The sequence below is a fragment of the Camelus dromedarius genome, chromosome 21 (assembly GCF_036321535.1).
Source record: "Camelus dromedarius isolate mCamDro1 chromosome 21, mCamDro1.pat, whole genome shotgun sequence".
Lineage (NCBI taxonomy): Eukaryota > Metazoa > Chordata > Mammalia > Artiodactyla > Camelidae > Camelus > Camelus dromedarius.
In genome coordinates, this window is record NC_087456.1 from 11170901 (window position 1) to 11195458 (window position 24558).

The following is a 24558-nucleotide window of genomic DNA, read 5'->3' on the forward strand; positions in this document are numbered from 1 at the left end:
ATCACAGGCTCTTTTTTGGGCAGAGAGAAGGGCTCTTGGTTTAATCATAAAGAATTTATAAGATTGAGGGGAGGACATAGCTCAATGGTAAAGTGTGTGCTTAGCATGCATGAGGTCCTGGGTTCAGTCCCCGCTACCTCCATTAAAAATAATAAATAAAATAAAATAAGAAATAAAACTTTCCCCAACTCACCCCCCCAAATATCTTTAAACAATTTATAGGATTAAAAGACTAAGAACTCTTAAGAATAAATCTGTATTTTTAAACTATGAGCAAGGCACTTAACCATTCTTTACCTCGCTTTGCATAAATTTTGGGTAAATAAATATAAAAAAGTTTAAGTGAAGAGTTGACGCTAAGCGTTGGCATAGTATGATGACAGGATGCCAGTTTCGGACAGGGATCCGAGTCCAAGTCTAAACTCACGGAATAGTTTTTCTCACCTGGAAAAGGGAGAATTTTTAACTCACCTCGTATGTTTAAATTTGGCAAGTGCCCAGCCAAGTGGCCGACCCATAGAAGGTACTGGATGAAGGTTAATTCTATTCCTCTTTCAGAACTATTCACACTGCCTTACCCTGCTATCTTTCTCAATGTTGGTTTTGTCTTTCTCCCAGATTATAAATTCTATGGAGGTGAGGATTGTGTCCCTAGCATTTTTGTATTCCTCATTGTGCCCAGCACAATGCCTGAAACTGAAAAGCCATTTAGTAACTCCTTAATGTGGGTTCACTTAGAGATGACGAAACAGGAACTTAGCTGGTGCCATGAAATTCTCATGGAGGCATCATTGAAGTGTGTGTGTCCCCAGCACTCAGCCCAGTGCCTGGTTCATAGGGGGTGCCCAGAGTAGGTACTGAATGAATGAATGACTATGACAGAGATTGAGGGAATGTGACGTAAACGTCATCATATTATGTCCACTGCTACAGAGCACTGGCATTGCAAGGACTAATGAAGCCTTAAGTACAGGATTATAATTCCCCAAATACCATGCAATAAGCCAGTTTAATTTAAGGTAGCTATTGAACACGTAGGAGATTGGGAATTTACTGCTATTTCTAGAACACCCTTTAGTATAAAATATATTAGTCATACAAGTCATATAAACACTAATTAGAGTGGGCACTTGGGAAAATATATTTTTCTAATCTGAATTGTTGACATTTGGGACTCCCACTTATCCAATTTATTAAGGGACGTTAACACTCATCAAGAAAACAGCGCTTTGTAGAAGTTCTTTTTAATCCCATCACCGAGGGTGAAGAGGTGGGGGCGGATGAGGAATTCTGAAGTTACTACTGATGTGAGCAAGTCATGCTTTGAAGAGAGGGGCCGGTTCCCAGGCTTTCTTTCCACTTGGCTTCTTCTCTGGTGTATTTCCCTCGTCACAGTTGACATCCGACATCTATTGGGTGCTTGCTGTATGCCTGGCACTGTTCTAAGCTCTTCAGTGTCCCAGTTAATCTTTATGACTTCTCTGTGAGGTGGGTTTTATTACCTCCACTCTACCAGTCAGGACCCTGAGGCGCAGAGCCTGACAACTAGTAAGTGAAGGTGGGATTAGAACCCAGCGGAGGAGTTATGCTCTCAAGCACTGTACTTTAAGCCTTTCCTTGTTTGAATGGCCCTGGGTCAGGTGAAATCTGCCTGTGGCAGGCCCCTAGAGGGAGTAAGGAAGTGTACTGGGCATTTGGGGATGCAGAATCAAGGAACAGACTTAGTCTCAACCCTTTGACAGTAAAGAAGATGAAGCCACTGAAGACTTGTATAGTTTTACAAATCGAATAGCAAAAATGATTGTGTTGGAGGTCAGGGGTGGTCATTTGGGTGTGGCAGTTGAGTGATGTTAATCTGGGAAGGAGTTGGGAGGTGAAGTTGGGGTGGGTGGGAGAGTGGAAGGCAGTTGATGAGGTGAGTGGGAAGAAACCTGGTGGGGAGGGTTTTTCAACTCTGCAGAGAGAGCTTCTTCAGGGTCGCCTCCCAAGGGTACCTGTGCACAGTGATTCCTGGAGGCTGATGGCCCAAGGGGGCAGGTGGGAGCTTCTGGCCCACTCAGTAGTGCGTTTCAGCTACTACATGCAGATCCAGTTCTCAGCAAAGGTGTGAAGGAGAGGGTTTGGTTTTGGTGCTTCCCTTTCGTTTTTCTTCAATCCTTCCTTTCCTTGCCCGCAGATCAGTCTTCACCTGTGCCAAGTCATTTCCCCAGCATACCCCTCACCAGAGCTCTCCTTCCCCTTCCTCTTGCCTTCCAATGAGTGTAGCAGATATTCCTTGAACACCTTCTGTAGATCGGCACTTCTGTTTGCCTGTTCTGTGTGTGGCTGACTAGCTGGCTAATGTGACAGATGAACCCACGCTCCAGTGACAGCTTTGTCAATGTGCCAGTGCCATCCCCCAGCGTGAGCACATAGAGGTCCGGGGAGGGAGCCCTGAGAAGTTGCTGAGATTTTTAGTAAGTAGGCAGAGTATGAGAAGCCTGTCATGGAGACTGAGGAATGATGGCTCTGGAGGTAAGAGGGAAACAAAGAGGGTGGTTTTACTGGAGCCAAGGGAGGAAAGAGTGTGAATAAGGAAGGTGGAGAGACAGAAGGATGCTCATGATAGGCTAGGTGAGCAGAGCAGTTTCCCAAAGTGGTACATACGTGTATTTATAGAAAGATGTCAGGGAGGACATGCACGAAAAGGTTATTGGTGTTTTTTTCTGGATCTTTTATGTAACTAAGTTTTCTATAATGAGGGTAAATAGTGGTATAATGGTAAAACATAGAGCAGAAATCACCAAAAGAGGAAAATGGAAAGAATTGGCAATGCCAAATGTAAAAGACAAGATAAGTAAGGGAAAGATGTAAATGTGTCTATTGGCTTTGGCAATCTGGAGGCCATTAATGACCTTGAGAAAAGTTGTTCAGATGGGATGGGGAGGAACAGAAGTCAGATTGCAGCAGGTTGAGGAGTGATTGGGAGGGGAAGACTTAGAGACCGGGTGGAGACTGCTCTTTAAAGGATCGGGAAATACTTGAATGTGAAGATAAGTAGCTGGGATTAAGCTGAAGAGGTAGAAGTTGTGGGGTAAAAAGAGAGGTGTTTATAAACTAGGGAGGACTGGAATATGCCTTTGTGCTCAGGAGAGAACCAGTTCAGTTAAGCTGGATAAGGATACAGGGTGAGAGGGAGGTCACTGATGGAGCAGAGTCCCTCAAGAGGCAGAAGGGGGTAGAGCCAGAGAGCAGAGTTAGCCTTAGTCATGGAAAGGACATCTCTTCCACTTCGGAAACATAAATGAATGAGTAGATAGGAGCCCACAGAGATAAAAGTCTATGTGGTTAGGAGAGAAGGTGAGGGCACTCTGATAAGATGGTCCTGACTTTCTCAGAAACATGGTAGGTGCAAACTTTGCTATGAGATAAGACTGCCTTGGAATAATTGTTACAGGAGGCTTCATCATTATAATGGGTTGGATGTAAACTCTGTGAGGTCCATCTTCCGTGGTATATTCCTGAATGTCTCCACTGCTAAGCATAGTACCTGGCACGTAGTAGATACTTAGAAAATATTTGTTGATGATATGAATATATGGTTATCAAGAGGAGGTGATATTCCTAGACTGTTTGTCACTATTTATGGCATTCCATAAACGTGTAGTCTACTTGGGGTATCACCATCCCAGAGAAACACAGATAAATGAGGAAATACTGAGAAAAAGGGAACTGTAATAGGAGATGTGGAACCAGGTGTGAAAGAATGGATGAAGAAACTAAGGAATGTTGCATCCAAAGCCAAGCCTTTGGAGAGAGAGGAGAATCTTCATCAGTTGTTTGACAGGAGGCTGCCAATGAAGATGTGGTACCCTGGTTCCGTGTTGCTTCAGAGAGGAGAACCAGGATCAAAAGTGAAAATTACACAGAAGCACATTCTCTCCAGTCTAAGTGGTCTTAAAAAGTTAGAGAAGATTGTTTCAAAAAGCCGAGAATCCTTGGTCACTGAGAGTGTTGAGATGGAGGCTGGATGATTTCTGGTCGTGCGTGTAGTACCAGGGATCTGGATACAAGGTGCCTCTCAGCTCCCTCCCGTCTCTACAGTCCTTTGTCCAACCATAGGACATTGTTCTTGACCTCTAGACTTTGAGATATTATAATTTGCTACCAGATTTATTTGAGTGGAAATGCATTGGAATTTTTGTCATCTCATAGTGACTTGGACACTCTGTTATTTAGAACTGTCTTGCCTTGCTGCTACAAAGATAATTTAGGTTCACAAAAATGATTCTGAGCTACTAAAAAATGCTAAAGTACCACCTAAATCAAATGAAATACCGTATAAAGCACTGAACATGATGATCGACACTTACTAGGGACTCAATAGATAGTTTTAAAAGCCAAGAAATATGAGATTATTTAAATATTAACTGTCTTTTTACTGCTAAGCATATAGGTTATTTATACATGCTTATATGACTGATGTCCATAATTATCCTGGGAAACCACTCGGCCTGGTGAAAAGAGCATGCACTTTGGAAGCAGACCCAAACCTCCTTCCCCGCTCCACCGTCAGCTGGGTTGGTTTTTATCCTTTTAGATCAGGTTGAAGAGAACAGGCTTCCCTGTGCTTCTCACCGGTTGGTCCGGGTCCTGCTCTCCGGTGCAGCATAGAACAAGCCTGCCAGCTCTTTGATGGGGGATGTAAATAACCTCTCTGAGCTTTATTTCTCTCATCTGTAGATGGGGGCGGGGGCATGGATTCCCAGGGTAGTTTGAACATTGAATAACACCTATAACATGTTTAGCACAGTGCCTGGCTTCCAGCGAGCAGTCAGTGTTTTCTCTCTCTTCCTTATTAAGAAAAATATTTAATTCAGTGGAAATTCCTTCCTTGATTATTATAGATAATAATAACCCTAATATATTATTATCCATATACTATTAGTATAATAATCACTTGTTTTGCATTAAATTTCAGCTCTTTCCATCCTTTTTGCCTTATTTGATCATCATATTTGATCCTATTAGATGAGCTGGACGTGGATTATAAATGTATCTCCTAGATGGACACTCTGTGGTCCTGCCTGGGTCACAGTGGTTCCGGGTTGTGGAGGTGGAGACAGAGCCTGGCATGTACCCTCGGTGCATGGATGTCCAACTCTACATCTAGACTGTCCACCCCCGGCAGCAGGACAATTCTATTCATATTTTTATTTTCTCATGTCTGTCGCAGTGCTTACACCATCGTAGGAACTCAGCATATTTTTTTAGGCACATTCCTTTCAGAAACAGATACACACATGCATGATTTGGGAGCAGAGAGTCACGTGGTTTGATTCTTGTGGGCAGACACTGTACAGCTAAGTGATGTCAGGTTATACAGGTGCAGCTCCGAGTCACCGTTAGAGATCCATGTGCTTTGTTTCTGGGAACTGGTATCCTTAAAGGGTGGCAGTTCCTTTGCAGAGTCCGTGCTCTACTCAAAGTGTGATGCCTTGAGGTGTCTTATTCCCCAGGGGACTTTGGACTAGGGTCGTCCAAAGAGCTGTGCAGCCCTGCGGGGCTCAGCAGAGACCCTGATGTGAGCTCCCTTCCAGAGTGGTGCTGGGCACATGACCAGGGGCTCCCTGAGAGGGCGGGAGGGGAGGGGGAGAACCTGCAGATTCTGCAGCTGTGTAGTACGCTCCAGCCCAGAAATCTTTGTTCTTCTTGACCCTGCTTGAGGGGGAGCCTGGGGAGCAAAACCCCATTCCTGTGGTTTACGTCTTCCTCCAGCCCTTGGGGAGTGTCCATTTGCCAACGTGGATTACCATGTTAATAACCAGTTCCACGGCTGAACTCTTTGGATTTCTTAGGATTTTATTGCACGAGAAGTGGCATTTTTAATCTACTGAAGACTCTGCCTTCTGTGACACACGTTGAATGTCATCCTCAGACTGTCTCTGTAAAATGCCAGCTCTTAAAATATTAACCTCTAAATGTGCACTCAAGGGTTCATTCCATTACTGTGGCATCTTTCGAGTAAGCAGCATCTTCCGGGTGGTTCTGACTGCTTTAAAGGGAAAATGCTTACCGGGGCATTGTTTCCCGGGCACGGGATGCTGCTCTTGCTTTGTTTCTGTAAATGTTGCACTGGCATGGTTTTGTTGGACGCTGCTGCAGATTTATTGTCATTCATGTCCCAACCCAGTGTGATCAGTTTTCCCTTCCATGCCCAGCCTTAAAAGGTATCATGTCTGGTAGGGATTGTGGCTCATAATGATGATAAATGAGAGGCGGTTGAAACAGTTCTGTCAAAGCTGATTTGTCAGAGTGCTGAATTTCAGTCTGGAGAGGGAGCAGCCTCCTTGTTACCACCAGCAACCATCTCTCTTTGATGATTGTTTTGAAAATCACTTCGGTGCCTGAGACCTTTATTTTTCTTCCTCCTGAAAACAGTCTTGAATGGCAGTGTTTCAAAGGTGCCTGTGTGATACCTACTTTCTCCCATATTCCTCCCTTTCTAGGTATTGCATCCCATCTGTGGCCACCTCAGCTGAACACTTTTGTTACCAGTGGCTGTTACTCTTTAAGAAAGTCCAGAATACCTATGTCTGAATTGACAAAGCAGGGAGGAGGGTGGAAATTTGCTATTAGGAGAGGATTTGTCACCTTGAATCAAGATTCATGGCAGGCTTCCTTCAGATAACCCTACCCTTGGACATTTTACGTTAATTCATAAGTGAGCTTCGTGGCAGCAGAAGCGGGGGAAGTGGAACTCAGGAGCATGAGCTGCCATTGTAGGAACTCCTTGCCCTGAAGATCCATTAGAGAAGACAGATCTTTCTGTTTTAGCTGAGACTAGTAGCAAAACAGCACACCGATGTGATCGATCTTGACTCTTCAAGAACATTCACACTGGGGAGGGGAAGGGGTATAGCTCAGTGGTAGAGCACATGCTTAGCATGCACAAGGTCTTGGGTTCAATCCCTGGCACCTCCATTAAGAAGGAAAAATACGTATATATTAAAAAGGAACATTCATGCTTATGTCCCAAATGTTCTAAACTATGTAGACATCACCCCCTAGTTGTCTCGTAGCCTTTAAACTTTTACTGGTTGTAAACCAAATCCTGGAAAAGAGACCATCACTGAAATCTGTGACCCTGGCTTACCCATCCACCTTGCACTGTGTCTAAGACACTGTGTGTGTGTGTGTGTGTGTGTGTGTGTGTGTTCATTCGTTCATATCCAGCAGTGATCCTGGCTCCTCACTACTTCTCCTGTGGCCAAAATATACAATGGACTTGTAAGTGACATTCATGGCAGAGGAAGAGATTTTGTCAGAAAAGTGAAGCCAGGAGATCCAGCCGAGGGTCAAAGCCACATTCCCCTTGGCCTGATGAACACCCTCCACTCACGCGAATCTAATACTGAGGTTCATATTCGTGGTTTTACTTGAGGCTTTTAAAGTTAACATCACAAATTTTAGGTAATCCCACTCCTGGGCATATATCCAGAAGGAACCCTACTTCAAAAAGACACCTGCACCCCAATGTTCATAGCAGCAGTATTTACAATAGCCAACAAAAGACACCTGCACCCCAGTGTTCATAGCAGCAGTATTTACAATAGCTAAGACATGGAAACAGCCTAAATCTCCATCAACAGATGATTGGATAAAGAAGATGTGGTATATTTATTACAATGGAATACTATTCAGCCATAAAAATGACAACATAATGCCATTTGCAGCAACATGGATGTTCCTGGAGAATATCATTCTAAGTGAAGTAAGTCAGAAACAGAAAGAAAAATATCATAAAAAGATCACTCATATGTGGAATCTAAAAAACAAAAACAAAAACAAAACGTAAATAAAAACATCACAAATCTTAAACCTCCCAATTTGGGTGCTTTAATTTTAAAAACATTTAGCACTGTAGTTCAGCTTTTTGGTTAAGTCTCCCTTTTCTTTTCTTTTTTTATTCTTATCTATTTATTTTTATTTTTTTAAATTTTTTATTGAGTTATAGTCATTTTACAATGTTGTGTCAAATTCCAGTGTAGAGCACAATTTTTCAGCTATATGTGAACATACATATATTCATTGTCACATTTTTTTCATTGTGAGCTACCACAAGATCTTGTATATATTTCCCTGTGCTGTACAGTATAATCTTGTTTATCTGTTCTGCATATGCCTGCCAGTATCTACAAATTTTGAAATTCCAGTCTGTCCCTTCCCACCCCCCTGCCCCCTTGGCAACCACAGGTTTGTATTCTATATCTATGAGTCTGTTTCTGTTTTGTATTTATATTCTTTTTTTTTTTTTTTTTTTTTAGATTCCACATAAGAGTGATCTCATATGGTATTTTTCTTTCTATTTCTGGCTTAAATCTCCCTTTTCTTTTGGATCATTCTGGCAGCTTCCTGAGGAAGTTGGAGTTGGTACGTGTACCCACCTGTCGGTCCCTGACAGCTGTCTCCTTGCTTTGGGGCACTCCTGTTGGCATCTGTGATTTAGTCTGACTTTGTAAATATTACCCTCCAAACCCTACAACACTTTAGAGAAGAATGTGGCGGCGGCAGATGTGAACAATGGCATTTATTCACGAGGTCACACTTTCTGGCTGGAGAATCATCTTTTGTTTACAGACAGTGACAGTCACAGAAAAGAGGAAGGGAGTGAGTGAATGAGGCAGAGAAATGAGGAGGATGAAGAAAAGAATGGGAAAAGACAGCAATCCATCAGCGTTTATTAAACATCCCTGATCTCAGAGTATAAGTTGTACTCTGGGGGAAATAAAAAGAGAAATGTTACAGTTCTCTCCTCTTTGTCTTGACTGTGAGGTGGGGCAAGGCCTACGTACCCTCAGGCCTGAGGAGGTAGCTCAGAATTGCTAGCGATAAGCACGTCGACAAGGCCGAGACTGGACACATGAATTCTGCAGAGATGAGGAATCAGCGGGCCACCAGCCTTCAGTGGGATCAGCGGGGGAAATGTTCCTTGAAATGACTGCTGAACCCATTTTGAAAGATGGAAAGATAGAAAGGACATCCCGGGGTCCTGCATGACTGGGGGATGGGCTGGCGTGATTGTAAGGCCCAGACTCATGCAAGAAATGAAGTTCGTTTGTTGGAGTGGAGGATCTGTTTTGGAGATTCATTAGATGGAGTTGGTGGCATAGGAGAGAGCCAGTTGGCGGATGACTTTAAAAAAAGCCAGGCTGTTTTTTCTTTTTTTTTAATTGAAGTACAGTCAGTTACAATGTGTCAATTTCTGGTGTACAGCGCAGTGTCCCAGTCATGCACATACATACATATATTCGTTTTCATATTCTTTTTCATTAGAGGTTATTACAAGATATTGAATATAGCTCCCTGTGCTATACAGAAGAAAATTTTTAAAATCTGTTTTTATATATAGTGGCTAACATTTGCAGGTCTCAAACTCCCAAATTTTCCCTTCCCACCCTCTTTCCCCTGGTAACCATAAGATTGTTTACTATGTCTGTTTCTGTTTTGTAGGTGAGTTCATTAGTGTTTTAATTTAGGACATAATGCAACAAAAATCCACCGCAGGCAGGACAGGACCCCTGAGGGTAAGGACTACCATTGTCAGACTGGATGTTTCCTGAAGATAAAGAATTTGCCTCTCCTTTTCCTCAGCTGTTTGTTTTTGGTTTTGCCTGAATGACCAACCTACTGGGCTTTATGACATGAAGTACTGTGTCACATGGGAGTGTAGAACAGACTCCCGTCAGCGCCCGGGCCTGCCTCTGGGGGGCCCCGTCTCACAGGGCTGTCTCCAGGTCATTGCACCACAAGCCCCGGCGGAGGGTGAGATGCTTCGGCTTTCAGGCAGGCGTGTCCTTATTGCACGTGTCTTCCAGAGCATGTTCTTCTAGAGACCCCGAAGACGTTGTACCAGCACGGTCATTTTGGAGTTGTACACATTCATTTTACAGTGAACATTTTCCTAAGAGCCATGATAAATGAGTGAGAAGATTAGGACCAGCAGGGGTGGCGCTGAATAGGATGCGGGTGAGAGGCAGAGATCAGAGGGAGCATACAGGAGAAACTGTATGATTGCTTGTAAGAGGTGGTGTGTGCCCAGGACGGTGGTGATTTTGACCCTGGGTTTAGGTGCTGCTGCTGAAGCAAAGGTTAGGAAGTGTGTTAGAAGCAGGGAAGGATGGGAATCTCTCCCCTCAACCCTCTCCTTCTGACTGTGAGGCGAAATCACGCTAACCTACGTCCTACAAACAGCTGGGTTTGCCCCCTTTTTTGTCTGGCTTTTTATACCCTCCCCCTTTTGGTCTGGCCTAGGGCAGCTTATAGATGCTTTCAGCATCCTCTTGGGAGGAAGGTGGGAAGGCAGGCAGGCAGCCAGGAAATCTTGGTGGTTATTAAACCGAGGCTTTGAGGACCTTTTTATTAGCGCTGAGATGCAGCTCCACAACGCTAAGGAGTCGTCTCCCGCTCTGTCTCCTCTGCTCAAATCTCCAAAGAATCTGTTTTATATGGTGTTTATTTATAACCCAGAGTAGATGTGGGCCCGGGAACCCTGGGGATTGCGGAGGCTTCAGTGTGCTGCCGAGCAGAAGAGGGTTAGCAGCCCTGGGTTGGGGGGAGATAGCACGTGCCTCTCTCTCTGCTCACCCCACCCCCCACCTTCCTGTCCCTCATGTGTGACCGGAAGCTTGGTCTGAGGTATAGCATCTTACAGAGTGGTTTACTTTTTCAGTCTCTGTGAAGAGTGTAAGACTGCAAAGACTCCTGCATCACCAAAGCCTTCTAGAACGTTCTAGAACATGATTAGGCTGCTTTACATGGGTTAAATGAGTAAACCCCATATAGGCACTTCCTGGCCCTGCCCAGCCAGCAGTCCCCCATTATAAGGAAAGGACTTCGGTGACTCCTGTACTATGTAGATAAGAGGAGACCTGAGTGGAAGGGCTACGGTGGTTTGAAGGTAAAATGTGGATAATGGGTCAAGTTGTGGTAGAGGCTGCCTTGCCCTGACCCACATGGCCCCTTCAGACCCCTCAATAGCTAGTGTCGGGTGTTTGGAGGACAGCTGGCTGCCCTCTGGGTCAAGCTTAATCAACAGGTCCACATGGGTGTTGAATCCACAGCTTTGAAGTGGAGTGGAATGAGCCACCCCAGAGGATGCCACTGTGGCACGTGGATTACTTTGCACTGAAGGTGGTCAAGATCTAGCAGACAAAACTTTCTCCTCTAACTTAACCATCTGAAAGAATTTAGACTGGGGGTCTGTGCAGGAAAAGGAGCTAGTACCAGAGAGAATTTATTCATCTGAAAGAGCTATCTGCATGGCAGGGCAGAATTCTAATAGCCAGACATCTGCTCTTATCATCCTGTGAAATCCCCTCCTGCACTTTGAAGCCCCAGGCCCCATCCCATTCCTTGGCTCGGGAGTGCATATAGGCCTCAGTTGCCCTTGAGTCTCACTGTCTTTGTAGACTTCTGTATGTATGTAATTAAATTTGTTTTTCTCTATTAATCTGCCTGGTCATTTTTTATTGTTAGACCATCCAAAGAACGTAGAAGAAAACATTTTTCCTCCCTTATAGCTTCAACCCCTTAGCCCTTAGCGCTAAGAGACCTGATTCTGATGGCGGCATATTGAAGGCTAATGGGCATCTTCAAATGCTTCTAAGAGATATAGGGATGCTGATCATGATGATAAAGACACCTGTTTTTTTTTGTCCCCCCCCCCCGAATGCCAGCATGCTACTACTGGCCCTTTGTTAGTATGCATCCTTCCTTCTGTTTAGATGGGGTGTTTAAAATCTCCAGATTCCTTACACATGTACTGTATCATCCGATTTTTACTACAACTTATACCCAAAGAAGGTTTTAGCCCTCCCAGTATATGCTCAGTGTATGTACCTAAGCTGAGCAGGCTTAATTGACAAGGTCAAAGTTACAGAGGTTGGTAAGTGGCCACGCAGGACCAAGGCCACATCTCGGGCTCCCAAGCACTGCCCTCCTTGTCCTACGCTCTGCTGCTGTTGGTACTTGGGCATGTTCTAGTGGTGAGGAGAGCTGGGCAGAGCCATTCATGATCTTTCAGCCGCTTCTGTAGTGAAGAAGGTAGAGCTTTAGGGGAGTTAGAGTTTGGGTTTTGGTCTGGGAAGGCAGAGTTGAATCTTTCTCTAGAATGGAATTTATAGGCTTGGGTTCATCAGCACAGTACTTTATCCATTGAGCTACTGGCTTTGTTGAATGAAAGGATTAATTTTTAAAAAAATTGTTGGCATCTAATTACATGAGCCTAGAAGTTTAAATGTGGACTAAAATAGCTAGAGTTTAATATCTATTTTGTGAATTCCACAATGTTCTGTTGCCCAATAGGACATAGCACTTTTAATAGGTAATCTTGCAGAATTGTATGTTAAACTTACAGCCAACAGCTCTCAGTAAAGGAACTGAGAATGATCCCAGCTCAAACATGCCCTCGGCTTTTGTTACCGGAGAATAGGTTCTTGTCTCGCTCAGGAAAGAATTCAAGAGTGAACCACAGTAAAGAGAAAGTGAGTTCATTTAGAGAGATCAACGTTCCACAGACAGCATGCCATCTCAGAAGGGAGCGCGGCCCGAGGTGTGGGGGTGGTTAGTTTTTATGGGCTGGGTAATATCACATGCTAACAGGTGGGAGGAGTATTCCAAGTGTTTGGGGAAGGGGCAGGGATTTCCAGGAACTGGTCTCCCACTCACTTTTTTACCTTTTATGGTCGGCCTGAGAACTGTTGTGGTGCCTGGGAGTGTGTCATTTAGCATGCTAATATATTACAGTGGGCCTCTCATGGGGCTCAAGGTGTATTGAAGGGTGAATCTTCTGCCATCTTGGGCCTATTTGGTTCTAACCAGTTTATGTCGTATCCTCAATGGCTATGTCATTCGATTAATGGTTGTGCCCTGCCCCCTTCCCTCCTGTCTCACTTGGAAAGTGAACTTCGCCTAGCCTGCAGTTGCCCATTAACCAACTGCTGGTTTTTACTTATTAAAATTCCATTATGGTCTGTACTTGGCAGAAAGATATTAAAAGTAAATTTTATTTTCTTAGTGCATCTTCCTTTGAAAACTTTTAATAAGTAGTTATATAGCTTCCTTTATGAGAAGTAAACACCAGGCCTTTGTGCATTGGCTAGAGGATAAGGATTTGACTGGTGGGTTATCACTGGGCTGTAAGAAAGAAAACTAAAATATGGGTCAAGGCCAAAACCAGAGCAGGGTTGGGTTATAGGAGCCACTGCCCATGAGAGCTGGGTTTAGGAGAACATGGCCACCTCTGCAAAATCCTCTAAGCAGGAACTCATCTCAGAGCCCAGGTGAAGGAAAGGTGAGGAGGTCACCTTACCACTGATGAAATGCTGCCAGAAGTGTTGCCCTTTCCAGCTACTGAAAGCTCTAGTCTTTAAAAGGCTGGTACTTACCATTTTTGAAATCTCTTGAGGTTGAGACAGATCTAGAGCTTTGGAGCTACATGCTTTTGACTTGAATAGGGGAAGGAGAATTACAGAATATGGAGAGACTTCACGGCGCTCTGGTATCTGTATTCTTTGGGAAATAGGTGTCTTCTGAAGTCTCTCCGAATAACAGGGGCAGGTCCTTATAATCCTTCCTTGGTTCCTAATTGCTCATAACGGGTCTGTGACAGTGGCAACAAATTTAAAAGCTACTGGAGACTATGAAACGTAAATGAAAATTATGTTAGGGATATAAATACTGTTGACTAGTAACTGTGTAATAACGTATGTGCACGTGTGCACACACATACATACACACAGACGTATCACATATCTAGAACTGCCTGAAAGAATTTTTACGATTTATTTGAAATGACAATCATAACGGAAAAGACATCTTTTGATGAATAACTGTTCAGTTCAGTGATACAAACAGTAAGTTCTCTGGGTTAACTAGAGAGTGGGAATGTTTAAGAGGCTTCCTGGAGGAGGTGGGAAATCCACTGGATTTTATTGACTGGATAGGAGTTGGGAAATGAGAGAGGATGGAGGATGTGGAAATGGGATGGCCAAAGGTATGAAAGTGTGAAAGCCCTGTTTATTCAGGATTTCAGGATTTTTCAAGAGAACTAGTGGGAGATGGGGTAGAAAGATTAGGCAGAGCTGGAATAGGATGTCGGCCACTGCCTGCCCCGTCCCTGCCAAGCAATAGGTACTTTAAGACTGGGAACCTGCAAGCATACCTCGACTCTATCCACAGGACAGTAAAAACTGATTCAGTATCTCAGGCACTTCATCCTCTTACCTCATTGAGGTCTGGGATGAGTTCATGACAAAGGGTTTGAAAATAACGTGGCAAGCCAGGAAGGTATTGGGTAGGTCCCGGAAAAAAAGAGCACTGTGATTAAAAGAGTAATGTCTTTATCACATGGATTCTCACCATTTCTGTCCCAACTGTCGGACACATTCTTGAGTGATTTTTTCACAGTGGGTTTGAGGGAAACAGATATTTTCTTCAGCAACAGTCCCCAACCGTAAGCCTCTTAGGCCCAACTTCTTACGCAGTCAGACATCTGCAGGACCCGCCTGGACAAGACAGCAGGTGTCATCTCTGCTCATGGGACAGAAGGAAGCTCTTTAGTCTGTTTAGAAATTGAACTTACAACTCTGGCCTTTTGGCACAGAGCGCGTTGGCCCAAACTCCTTTGTAAATAATGAACATCTTTCCCCCTAGCTAGAGTCCTTTCCTACAGAGGATAATCCTTCAGTTAATGAAATACTGCTGGATGTTTCTGTGGAGACTGTTTTGAAGATTTAGTTAAATAAGAGGAACATATCACCAAGTAGTGCTCCCATTACAGTAAATGGCTTAATAGAACACAGGCCTGGGGGTTCTCGAACCAGAACATTCTAGATTTGGATTTCACCTGTCCTGTGTAAAATAGGCCTGCTCATTATTTCTTTGCAAAGTTGTCTTAAAGATTAGAAACAGTATACATATAGCACCTGGCACTCGGATATTCAGCAGAGGGTAAATGTTGTCAGAAACAGCTACCTTTTCTATAGGTTTCTTCTCCCGAGTTGGAGGTTTGCTATGTTGCATCGATTCTGTGAGATGGTTTTAAATTAGGAAGGTGGCTCAGATGGATGGTAACTACCTCAAGCAACATTCTCTGCAAGCAGTGACCACATGAAGCCAGCCTGGCTGGGGCAGGCTTCCTGCAGACGCAAGCTCACTCAGTCACCAACAGGAAGAAATCTTCTTATTTTTGCTTTCCTGAGAAGGTGGTGCTGACTGCTTCCTTCCACTGGGAAATCAATCTCTCTGAGCAGCGATCTCAGGAAGCGGGGTCATAGTACTGCTTTTCTAAGACAGAGACACTTTTCTGTTTTTATTAATCACTGAATTGACACATGACTGGGAGAATTTGTAAAAGAGAAAATGTTCACTCTCCTTCTTTCTGTACCCACTGCCTTCTAGAAATTAAGAGCCATGAAGGGATTTTTGTTTTCCAGTCTGGAGACCATACCTTCTTCTGGTTTGAAACAAGCAGCTCATGTCCTTGAAGACCTGCCATAGATGAGTTTCTGGAATAAAAGGAATTCTCAGATTTCTGTTGGCCGTCATTTTTGAAGGCAAAGCAACAAAACCGTAATGCCAAGAGATGCCTAAAATAGTCATGAATGTAATTACGGGGCTAGAGGCTTCCTCGTCACCAGCTTGAAAACATTTTCTTTTTGGAGATGAATCCAGTATGAAGGACCATTGATGTGGACAGTGAGAGTTTTTATTCCATACCGGGTTTTCTGACATACATGGTGCAGCTCACTTTAACACGGTGAATGACGATAAAAAAAAATCTCAACACGAAACACACTTCTGTTGAATGAGAAGAGAATTAGGATTGGAATTCACTTGTTTTATAAAATGATTGCAGTTTCTGTAAACAGTAGTCATTTCTTATTCTCTTGAAAATGGTTTGAGCACCTTTTTTTTTCACCTTTTTTTTTTCATATGCGATCTTGTTACACACAAAACTGACTGTATAAACTGAAGTACACGGAGCGTCGTGGAGCGCCGTGATGGGGCAGCGATGACTCGTGCAAGTAGGAGGCTGCAGAGAATTGTCCAGTTTTTGCCTCTGCTGAGTGTTCTACACCAATAACCAAGCAGCCTCCAGGGGGCAGCAGAACGCCAAGTAAAACCCCTGCGCTGGGGCAGTCGGCTTTTCTGCCTCATTGCCCAGCCCTCACCCCAGTGCCTGTAAAAGTCATCCTCTAGGCCTTGCCAAGGTGGGGACCTTTGCTGTTAAACCTCCCACCCCGCACCCGTCTCCACTCACCCCGTTCTCCTCCACACCCTTAAACCCTCCTGATCTGCTTTGTACTATGTCACGTAGCTTAACGATAGGACTTGTTTGCTACTGTTTCACAACCAGCTATACCTGTCCTCTGTGTTTCTCGTAATGCCAGGAGTGTCCTGGAGGCCTAAATAAATGCTCTCCAGCAGATGGAGGATCCCTTAATCTGCACTGAGTGCTCGATACATAGTTCCTCACTTGAATGTCAAGATGGTCTCGGTTTTTTATCTTTTTTGCACATGAGAAAGTATTTCCCTTGCGTTATTTGTTTCAGAAATGCCTACATTGTCGCCTGTCCTCTGATCTGTTTCAGTGTGGGGTGGAAGGTAGGAGGGCATTCAAAATAAACCCAGAGGTGTGATGGAAAACGTTCACTTTGATGTCAGGGTTGCAGGTTGGCATCTAGGCTCTTGCCCTTCCCAGCTGTGCGCCTTGGTCAAGTCCACTTCTCAGCCTCTGTTTTCTCACCCAGAAAGGGGGGCTCTCCAAGCTGATCATATAATTTACAGTCTAAACTGGAGCACATCTGAGAGTGAAGGAGGGCATTTAAAAATACTCACAGCCGCATAATCTTTAGAAATGTTTATTGACTGAGTGCTTTTTATTTTTTCTAGTTTTTGGCTTTCCTATAAAATTGTTCTATTCAAAAATCATTCGCAAAATAACATTTCCTATAAAATGTTAATGTATAAACAGGACAACTTGTCGATGGGGTGGCATGCTAGAACGGCAGGTGTAAACCATGTGTTGTTTCAAAGAGTCCAGCCAAGTAATACGTGTAAAGCTTCTAGTGCTGTGCCTGGGACACACTGTGGATTCAGGAAATGATGATTTCCTTTTGTTTCCTGGAAGAAAGTTGGACAAAGAATCCCGGACTAGCAGTAGACAGAGGTCTGTGGGCTTTTTTAAGCGCATAGATGTGAGTTTTGTCCAACCTCCAGCAGGAAAGTACTGAAGAACGTGGTTCTGCCTCTGTGGAGTCAGGCAGCTGTCTCAGCAGAAGAGAACATACCTAAGGGATGGCAGTGCCTTTTGGGTGACAGCTTGGCTGCCCTGTGAGCACACAGCTCTTCTCTTCACTTGCAAATTCACTACTGCTTCTGGGCAACTCGCCTGGAAAGCTGGAGGAACTGGCCCTGGCACCCGCCTTCTGCCCCCAGCTCTTGCCATTTAGAGGCCTGAATTCAGCAATTGTGCTAAAATACTGGGTTGACCGTAAACTTAATAGTTTGAATTGTAAAATACATAACCTGCCTTGAAGATGGCTGTCCCCATGTAACCGGAAGCCTGATTGCCATTCTGTGATTGGGCGTCCAGGGTTGGGCACATCCATTTTAGAAACTTTGAACTCACGACTCCTCACCCTGCCTCTAATAAGTGCTGTTTTGCTCTAGGAATGAGAGCTCTTAAGCCTGTGTGTTCACTTAACCAAAAGCCTCTCAGAGCTGAGGCTTATGGATTTGCCAATTCCTTGGGTGATGGAGGATTCAGGGGGAGCTCTGTAGCCTCCTGGAAGTAGGGAAGGGTCTGCACACGGTGAATAGCAATGAGTGACAGGAGAATCAAGTCCCGGAGCAGGTGGCACTGCAGGGCCAGCCGTCTGCATGGCTCCTAACAGCCTCTTCTTTCTCTAGGTATGTGTACATTCCCATGGGCGGGTCCCAGCACGGTCTGCTGGGGACACTGTTTTCCACCGCAATGACATTTGCGTTTGTGAGTTTCTGGCACGGTGGGAATGACTACCTCTGGTGCTGGGCAGCCCTCAACTGGCTGGGAGTCACCGTGGAGAATGGAGTCCAGAGGCTCGTGCAGACGCCGCGCGTCCAGAACAGCTTGGTGAGCAGGGCCCTTGCTCGGGTGGTCAGGGACAGCCCAGCTTGGTGGGCTGGGTTTGGGAGGGAAGGCCGCCACCAGATTGTCCCTATCACAGGCTGTTCCTGCTAGATTGACTCAAAGCCCATGTGTCCAGAGGTAGGGCAGCTAAAAAAGAGGCTTCTGTAGCCACTTTAAAAAAAAAAATAAATGTTTTAACTATAAAAGTAATACATATTTATTATATAAGAATTAGAAAATTCAGACTAGAGTAAAAGAAAAAAGTCTCCTCCAGAGAAACCATTGTTTATACCCATTCTTCTAAATGTTTTATACACACACACACACACACATACACACACACGTATATATAACATTTAAGACAGATACTCTTATAATAGAGACACTGTTGTGTCAGGACCACCTTTCAGTGTCACCAAATCCATTTCTAACAACCCCTTTTAATGGCTACATGGAATTCCATTCTGTGGATATGCGAGATTTACTTAATCAGTCTCCTATTCTGAACAATCATATCATTACAATTTTTTTTCAGTTACAAATTTCGTTGGGACGAATATCATAGCCAGGGTGAATCCTTGTATGTAAAATGACTAAGTTAAAGGTTTTTCCTCTCTTTTAAGGTTTGCCATGCATACTGCTTAACTATTAACTGCCTTGTAGACAAACATGCCAAGTTACGTTCCTATCAACAGTGCATGAGAATACCCTTGTCGATACTGAGTGGTGCTGGTATTTTTAATCTTCGCTATTTTGATAGGTCCTGTTATAGTGTAAAAGTCAGTCAGTTTAAGACATTCCAGCTCTATAGGAGAATGATTTGGAAAATTAAGCACGTATTTTCAGGGATTTTAAACTATGAACAGATGTTTTCTTTTGTAAATGTGGCATATGATATATTAGAATCTTTAGAAAATCATCAGTTCTAAATATGCAGCAATATTCTGACAACTCTGAAAAAAGTGCCTAAAGAGAAATAGGCTGGCCTCGGTGTTCACGACAGGCAATAAAACACAAGAAATTTTCTGGGGAATGATTAATGTGGGTAAATTCCCCCAGTATATTCAGCTAAAGCAAATATAATTTGAAAAAGCCAACATCACCAAAATAGAATACATTTGAGTGTTTTTTTCTATAAAGACAGCCATAGTACAAGTGGACAGTTATTTCAATAAAAACTGATATAAAGCCCAAAGCAGAAATAATACTCCTGAAGGAATTAAAATATGTTCATGTATGTTTAAGATAAATATTTTATTCAGTACTCCTACCCAGCAATCAGCAGGAGAGAAATGTCAGTGAATTCTAGTAGAAGGTGGAATTTCAGTGAAAGTCATGGCTTTGTAACATAGAGGAAAAAAAACCATGAAAGGTGTTATAAAGGTTACCCACTTCACCCTCAAATCTGAGTAGTCTTTCCCCACATCAGAAACCCAGGCATCATCTACAAAAGCCAAAGGGCTCTTTTCAGCCCAGGCTGAAGCCCTGTAACACATTTCTGCGTTCTGTCATGACGGGTCTAACATGAACCTTGAACTTTATCATAACAGAGCTCTGTAGACTTTGAACCATGGCTTACATTACTAGGAAATCTAAAGAATCTAAAACATTCGAGGAGCAACCCAAACTGTGCGAAGTAAGCAATGGCTTATTAATTTTGGTTAAAAATGAGGGAAGACAGTGAGAAGACGTGCTCCCAGATGAAGCCCTTGAGTGTCTGCCGTGCCCCATCACAGGATCCTCATGTGTTCACCTCATTTGAGCTTCCATCCACAATTCAAGCACCTCGATGTGTAGGAATTTTTGAACATGCATTTTTTTTTCTTTTTGGCAAGATAGATGTCTTGTTAATTGCATACACAGTGTTTACATATTTATTGAGCAAGAACATATTTCATAAAACCTATTTTTATCACCCGTCTTTTATCCTGACAGCCTGGTGATTGGTTATGGTTGTGGAGACCAGGGGCTCCTTGAGTATAAGGTCAGGACCCCATTACTGTTTATTTCCCCGGTGGTTAGCTGAGTCTCTGAGTTAGCCTCAGGAAGTCAGTGCACAAGTACTGCTCCCCCACTGGGTTGGTTCTTGAGTTCTTCTTCCACTGGTCCAACTAAGGACTCTTCCTCCCTTACTGTTTCTTAGTTCAGCACGGACTTCGTTTTCCTTCAGAAAAACGTAGCTAACATTCCAAAGGTACACAGCCTTCTGAATAAACTATTTTCCCACATGGGTTACCTCTTTCCTTCTCTTTTCATGAATCCATTTCCCATTTTTTAAATTGAGATATAGTTGATGTGCAATATTGTACAAGTCTCAGCTGTACAAGATAGTTATTCACAGATTTTAAAGATTATACTTATACCATCTATAGTTATTATGAACTATTGGCTATAAATTTACCATTCTTTTCATCAAAATCCAAATAAAGACTTAATGCCTCTTTGGCACTTAATTTCATCTGATTTTAGTCTCCCCAGTTAATCTGATAGTAATTTTTTAATGTGAGTTCACTCCCTGTGCCCCTTATGTACTCTCCCCATGGCATTCATCCTTCATCTGTTTTTTTCTTATGATGGATTTTTATGATGGAAAGATATCTGAATAACAAGGATAATCATTCCTTCTTTTCTCATCATCTTTTTTTTTGTGTGTATGTGTGTGTGTGTATATATATATGTGTGTGTTTTAATTGAAGTCTAGTCAGTTTACAATGTTGTGTCCATTTCTGGTGTACCACACACTGCTTCGGTCATACATGGACATACATGTATTCATTTTCATATTCTTTTTCACCATAAGTTACTACAAGATTATTGAATATAGTTCCCTGCGCTATACAGCATGAACTTGTTATTTATCTATTCTGTATAGATGAATTAGTATCTGCAAATCTCTTAACTCCCTGTTTATCCCCTCCCACCTTCCTCCCCTTCGGTAACCACAAGTTTGTTATCTGTATGAGAGTCTATTTCTGTTTTGCAAATAAGTTTGTTTCTCTCTCTTTTTTTTTTAAGATTCCACATATAAGTGATATCATTCTCGCATCTTCTTCACCTTCAACCTCAAAGCTTTGCCTGGGCCACAAAGCACAGTAGGATTCTATTTCTTGAAATTAATAGAATGGCCATTGAACAGTCACTGAAAGACTAGTCAGAACTGAGTGTTGTAAATAGGAAGCCCTCTGATGTTCTAGGCAGGGCTGTCCGATCAGACTTCCTGCAGTAATGGAAATGTCCACTGTGTTGTCCACTACAAGTAGTCACTAGCCACACTGAGCGCTTGAAATGTGGCTAGCATCAAGGAGCAACTAATTTTAAAATTTAGTTAACTTTAGTTTGAATCTAAGTAGCCCCCATGTGGCTAGTGGCATACAGTTCTAGAACGTACCCCTTTTCTAGAAAAAAATTAGAAGAAAATAGAGTGACTCTGCTGTAATTTAGAGTGATTTTCATCAGTGATGTGGTACCTCCTATATCCAACTGGCTACTGAAACTCTCCGCTTGAATATCTCACAGATAGCTCAGACTGAACATGTTTACACATCCACTGAACTCATGGACTCCCGTCCCCCAATAATTCCAACTAGCTCCTTTCCCTTGAGCATTTTCTGTTTCTGCAAAAGGCACCATCATCTGTCTAAGTCCCCAGTATCACTCAAGGCCAAAACCATCAAGTTATCCTTTGTGCCTCCCTCTCACCCAGTTCTGCCTGTACGTACTGTACATTGTACCACCCAGGTGGATCTTAATTTTTTTAAAAAATTATTTCCACGTCCACTGACTCATCCTAATCCACTGTTCTCATTTCTTGCCTGGTCTACCAAATAGCTTTGAACTGGTCTCCCTGCTTCCACTTTTGCCTTCTTCAACTCATTGTCCTCATAGTACTAAGTGATGCTTCTCAATAAAAACCTAGCCATGTTGTTGTCATCCATCACTTTCTTAGGACTCAGTCCACAATATTTAAGATGACCTATGAGACCTTGGCAGGTCTTGCTCTTGCTCTCTCTCTCCCTCCTCTCTGCCTCTCTCCCCTCACACTCTGTTCTTCCTTCTGTTCATTTACATCCCTGGCCCCTCCAGCCCCAGCTCCCCTGTGCAGGCTCTTCCACCTCTAGGATGCACCCTCTCCTTTCCCTCCTATTCCATCCTTCAGATTTCAGCTTGAATGAAAGCCTGCTTGGGCACCCTTCACTGATCCACCTAAGTCAATCAGTTCTGATTAATCATTCATTTTGGGCACCTTGTAGGTGGTCTCTTCTGTTGTATACTTATGACAGTTGCCATGAAATCTTTTTATACAATGACTTGTTTAATCCTTATCTCCTCACTGAGCTATAAGCCTCGTGAGGTCAGAGATCTGTATCCTTGGCACATAGCACGATGCCTGGCACAGAGTAAGCATGCAGTAGATACTTGTTGAATGAATGAATGAGTGATATCTATTGAGGGGAGTATAAGGAAATAAGCTTATGCAGCAGCATGAAGAGTATAGATTGAATACTGGAAGAACTTAATAAGGCTGAGGCTTGTTGAACGTTATACAGGGCGATTATTTTATTTTATTTATTTAGTTTTTTTAATTGAAGTGTAGCCAACTTGCAGTACTGTGTTAATTGCTGGTGTATAGCATAGTAATTCAGTTATACATGTATATATATATATATATAATATGAATATCCTTTTTTATATTCCTTTTCATTATAGGCTATTACAAGGTATTGAATATAGTTCGCTGTGCTGTACAGTAGGAGCTTGTTGTCTATCTGTTTTATATATAGTCATGTGTACCTGCAAATCCTGAACTCCCAATTTATTCCTGTAGCAGGGTGGATACTAGTAGGTCTAGTGGTGGCAAAATGCTATTAATGCTCAGTGCGTGAAATGTGTATATAAGAAAGAAAGGAATGGGGAGGAATTAGCCTTCCTGCTACCCTGCTGCTTTATGACAAAGGGGATTATTGGCTGTGACTCACTGAGGCCCAGAGCTGTAGGAAGCTGACAAAAGGCATTTTCACAAAGCACCAAGCAGGGTAGACAAAGAGGAGTCTCTGCTGAAGCAACATGCTTTTTCTCTGTACAAGTACTCTCCCGGGGAGCTAGAATTTGTGTTCAGCATGGAAATCTTTTAATAAGTGGAGACATTTTGAAGCATCAGTAGAGAGACACTCCTCCTTGCCAGTTCTCGGTTTGATCTCTGCTTTGAAGGAAGACACCTTCGGGCTGCTTGTTAGTTATTCCTGCACAAAGAAGCATCTGTATCTTAAGCGGCTCACCCACCCCACCCCTGATTTCCACATCTTTGAATAATTTAAATGTGTCCTCCTCCCCCAGCCCTTGTCCCTTCTTCTTTGCCCCAAGGGTGAAGTGCTGAGCTGATTTATGTCCTTTCTGAAGTAGTAAGATTTCTCTACATAGACTTAATTGAGAAAACATGAAAATCACCAAAGGCCAGTCTAATGGTTCTCAGGTGGATCTGATGCTCTGGTGTGTCAGAAAGAACCCAGAGTGGCTCTGTGGTGCTGCCCATCCAGTTCATCAGCTATATTGATCGGTTTGATTTGGGAGATGTAGATACAGAAATCCCATGAGTTTGAGAGATCAGTCAACTTGAAAGGGTAACTGTAAAATTATCAACATGATCCACCCAATGGTTACCTAGTTCTGTGGAATCGTAACTCACCAATTGGCAAGATGTACATGTCTGTTGGCCTGATGAGAAAACGTTTTCACTGGAGGTCCGTGATCACAGCCCCAACACACTCATGGAAGGAATACAAAGCAAACTGGCCTGAGAAGAGTTGTCCCTTTGGACAGTGGCTCATGATTGTCTATTCTTTCCACCACTTGGATTCATTTCAGCAAATAGCAATCAAGTGTTTACTGTAGATAACTCCTTTTCTTCAGATCGGAACCCTTCCTAAACTGAGCCCATGTAGGCAGAGTAAACTTGGTCCTTCATTTCTGAGTTTGCTCATCTAGAAAAAAAAAAAATTTCAGCATCCTCTGTGGGAGGCACATTGCAGTGCACTGAACTCTGAGTGAAAAACATGGTCCCTTGCTCCCAATTCCTTTTTCTGCATCCTCCTTCAGTGCTTCAATGCAATATAGTGTACTAGTCTATCCGTGTATAATAGAAGATTCTATTCTTAGTCAGTTTCCTCCATAAATAAGGTATCTTGCCTGGCCTCCTATCAGGATGCTCATCTTTGCAGTGGTTGCTTTGGATTAAAGAGGCAATAAAACCATGGAATGAGAGCTTTTCTCTATGAGGAGCTAAGTGATTTTTATTAAAAAAATGGACTTGTCTTCAGAAACAACATAAAAGTACCAATTGGCCTAGTCTTCTCAGGCGTTGCTCAGAAAAAAGGGCCAGGCTAGAGACAGGAGTTGGGAGCATGGAG

The 24558-nt window shown here is 43.1% G+C and overlaps 1 protein-coding gene across 2 annotated transcripts in view; it reads left to right on the forward strand.

Moving 5' to 3' along the window:
- The window catches only part of HHAT (hedgehog acyltransferase), a 282454-nt gene that overhangs the window by 189600 nt on the left and 68296 nt on the right, over window positions 1–24558 (forward strand). For both annotated transcript variants that reach the window (XM_031438630.2, XM_010992144.3), the window contains exon 10: window positions 17956–18157. In XM_031438630.2, coding sequence (XP_031294490.1) covers window positions 17956–18157 — 202 coding nt within the window. The remainder of the gene's footprint in view (window positions 1–17955; window positions 18158–24558) is intronic.